This window comes from Cryptotermes secundus, unplaced genomic scaffold (genome assembly GCF_002891405.2).
Source record: "Cryptotermes secundus unplaced genomic scaffold, Csec_1.0 scaffold499, whole genome shotgun sequence".
In the NCBI taxonomy this organism is placed as follows: domain Eukaryota; kingdom Metazoa; phylum Arthropoda; class Insecta; order Blattodea; family Kalotermitidae; genus Cryptotermes; species Cryptotermes secundus.
The window spans coordinates 10,352-13,842 of record NW_019738354.1 but is presented as its reverse complement, the minus strand read 5'-3'; the positions used below and the strand labels follow the sequence as shown (position 1 = coordinate 13,842).

Genomic DNA, 3,491 nt, shown 5'->3' with positions numbered 1-3,491 from the left:
CTTCGTTTCTATAAAATTCCTCTTTACATCTTGCCTCGTTTCAAAATCATTTTACGACTGACGGTTTGCCAGTCACTTTCTCTTAATGTAGAGCCCATTCAGACGCTCATGACCAGATCTTAGTCTTTAAGTAAGCTTCACTGTTTGCCCTTTAATCTTTAACGTCCGAGGTGATCCGTTCGGGCCATTGATGAGTAAGGGAATCGCGCGCACACGCCGCTAGTAGAAGCGCATGCACGGTCCTAAATATTTATTTTTAAATGTAGTAATTACCAAACCGACTTGTGTGAAACCCTAATCGAGGAATTAAAATGATACCTAAGTGAACAACAACAAAAAGAGTATACGTATGAGTTATGCCCAAACTCATCCACGAGCCTGTACTTTTATTGCAGATTCTGCAGATTAATGTGTTAAAAATATATAGTAAAATTCTATGTACATACCTTTTTTGTTATCTGCTTGATGTATATATAGGCTGAAATGAAACTACAGTATTCGATTTCACTACGAACGCACAGAAAACAGATCCCTCTCTGTATCTCAGCCACGATGTAGCTGTGTGCTCACGCCCATAGAAAGGGCAATAATCTCTTGCAGCTATAACCGAAGGTCTTAGCACTGAAGAAGGGACCCCTCTAGTCATATCTTAAATAGCCATGCTTTCATTCTTCAGTCATTTAGTCAAAAGATTCGAAAATCTGAAGAGTGTAACAAAGATGTAAGGTTTTCCAGCAGAAAACCAAATGATTTTATTGCCTCCATCTGTTTTATGGCACCAGGGACTTGTAAAATTTGTCAAGTGTTACAAACAGAAACGAATTTATGATGCAGAATAACTCTGTGAAGAATTGGGACACCAATTTTTCTGCACGCATCAAAATAAAAAAAAAATTGAAAAACAGAGTATAAATTCTTGTACAAAAATTTTCAAATCTTTCATTGTAATATGCGACACTATGTTCTTTGCTGATACAAACAAAGTTAATTCCATCCATTTATCATAAAAATTCTGTTAGTCACAGCATTTTTAAACACAATGGTTAAAATTGTTCAAGCGCCCTACCAGGAACGTGCATTTAAATGCGCACCAGCAGCGGGCATTTAAATAAACTCCGGCCAGCTCAAGCTTACCACCATTTCAAAAGTCCGGCGTTTAAAGGTTAAAATTGCTGATGCTGTTGCGGAGTGTTGTGACATTTGACAAGCTGTGTGATTCTAAAAGCATTACAGTGAGCAGTGAGCGATAGGATGGGATGGTATGGTTTGCATTGAACTGGCTCAGGATATGGACCAGTATATGGCTGTTGTGAACACGGTAATGAACCTTCGGGTTCCATAAAATGCTAGAAAGTTCTTGAGTATCTGCACAATTGGCGGCTCCTCAAGAAGGGTTCAATTCCATGAGCTATGTTTCTAAAAGCCTGTTATGAGAAGAATCCGTTCTGTCCTGAAGTACACCAAAGTTCCCTGGGAAGGAGCAATCAGGGGAAAAAGTCGGACATTTTCCGTAAAGTAGGGGCGACCCTTAACGTGTAAGTTAGTTTCACGGAAGCGCTGTGTAAGAGAGTCCCGAGATGCATTAACAACGGCTATCCAGCATAGACGCGTCCCATGCAGACATGCAGTGAAAGTAGATACCACCGAAATGATTATCTGCCACTACTGGGGTCTAATAATCACGAAATAAGGCAGATGGTATACATCCCACCCTACTGGGGAGTGCACCTCGTTTCATATCCATGACGGGGTTCCTTCTGATTCCATACACTTCAATAATTATCTTACGGAACTGCTTATGCTATTTTGCAAACGCTTGTCTTGATGATGCGTTTAAATATAGCTCATGCAGACCAATAGGATGTGCGTAACTTCCAACTAGACTATAAGATTATTTGGAACGACAGACAACATTTTATGTGTATTAGAAGTACAAGCAAAAATAAGCGCTAAAATACAGATTAAAAAAAAAAAGGATTTTCATACTTTTCCACTGGTATGAATACGCCACTCCATCCCTTTTCGTGAGTTCAGTATTTACAGTATTTACATATAAAATTTCTTCTTCCCCATATTGCCTAGTGTAAGGTGTTTGTATTATCGTGTTTTGTTTCCTTTTGGTGTTACAGATCGCGATGAAAGAACAACATCCATGATATCTGATTTCAATAACATCGCGACAGTTTTCTACCCAAACTACGCTTACGAATATAATTCTCTATTATTATCATCATGGTTTTGAAAATGAGCTTTATGTGAAAATATTCTAAGGTTTTGTAAATTCATTCTATCTTTTATAATTTTCTCTTACTGACGATTACGTTCGATTTCATATAGATGGCCTGGTATATGAGACGATAAGGCCCTGTAGAGACTGAAATTCTCATGACGATGACGCTGAATAGTGTGGTAGACGGGTACAAATGTTCTTTCTGCGCTGCATATGAAGGCATTAAGTTCTTCCGAAACGTTGTTTCTATTTACTGAAATACAAAGGATTCGATCCTATATGTTCACAATCCTAACCCTATAGATTTTAATCCATAATGTGAGTACGTGTATAATGTATACAAAATCCACGTGGCTTTGGATCAGTCCTTATCTTCGTACATATTTTAGAATTACACTATTCGCCAGCAGAAAATATAACAATATATTTGAGGAAAAGATGATCAATTTATCTATTTTAATAAGTATAATGAGACGTGGACGTAACGCCATAGCTCGTTATTAATTACCTCTTACGTTTAAAAAAAGCATATTAGCCAATAGGAATGCTGTTGCGTCACACTTTGGCACGAATTTATTTTTGTCGCGCGCTGTGACATTTTAGGAACTGTTAGTGTACGGATGATATAAAGGATATTTGTGTTCCTCTGCCTAAAACAGAATTTCATCCTTACGCAGTGCACACTTTTGTTAGTTACGTGTATACCGGAGCAGACTTACCATAAGCAACATCCTCCTCGTATCCCCCATGGTGACACAGAACTGCGACTGCAGAGAAAGTCCGTGGAGCAGTCCCTTGAGTCACAGGTTGCGCAATTATAGGTTATGAAAGTCCTTTGGCTCCGGTATTGCTCAATGTACGAGTAATTATGTTTCTACCCATGGGGAGGAGCTTGGCTGCTTTATCCAAGTTGACTTAAGAATGACGATACAAGGATAGATGCAGCGCGCGCTGCAAGAAACTAACGACCTCAAAAATTCTATTGACGCTTGACAAGTGTTCCATCAGTGCTTACTTCTCGTTTCATGTTTAATAATGATATTATAAGACCAGTCCACGTATATCCGCCGGCACGTGCGCACTAGATTGGCGAAGTGCACACCACAAATAAACAAACGAGATAGCAAACAAACTTGTTTGTAAATGTGTTTAGAAAACATGCATAAATAATTATCCTCATTAATGAATATAAAATATTCCAGAAACTCTCCTTCTCTCCATTAATCTGAGGAAATAATAATGTTACGCAGTAGCGTAGTTA

General features: G+C 38.5%; 1 protein-coding gene across 1 annotated transcript in view; it reads right to left on the bottom strand.

Annotated features, from left to right (window-relative positions):
- The window catches only part of LOC111870816, a 10,792-nt gene extending 7,559 nt beyond the window's left edge, over positions 1 to 3,233 (bottom strand). The window contains exon 1 of the mRNA XM_023863379.2: positions 2,950 to 3,233. Coding sequence (XP_023719147.1) covers positions 2,950 to 2,979 — 30 coding nt within the window. The 5' untranslated portion in view covers positions 2,980 to 3,233. The remainder of the gene's footprint in view (positions 1 to 2,949) is intronic.
- Positions 3,234 to 3,491: the final 258 nt, after the last annotated feature.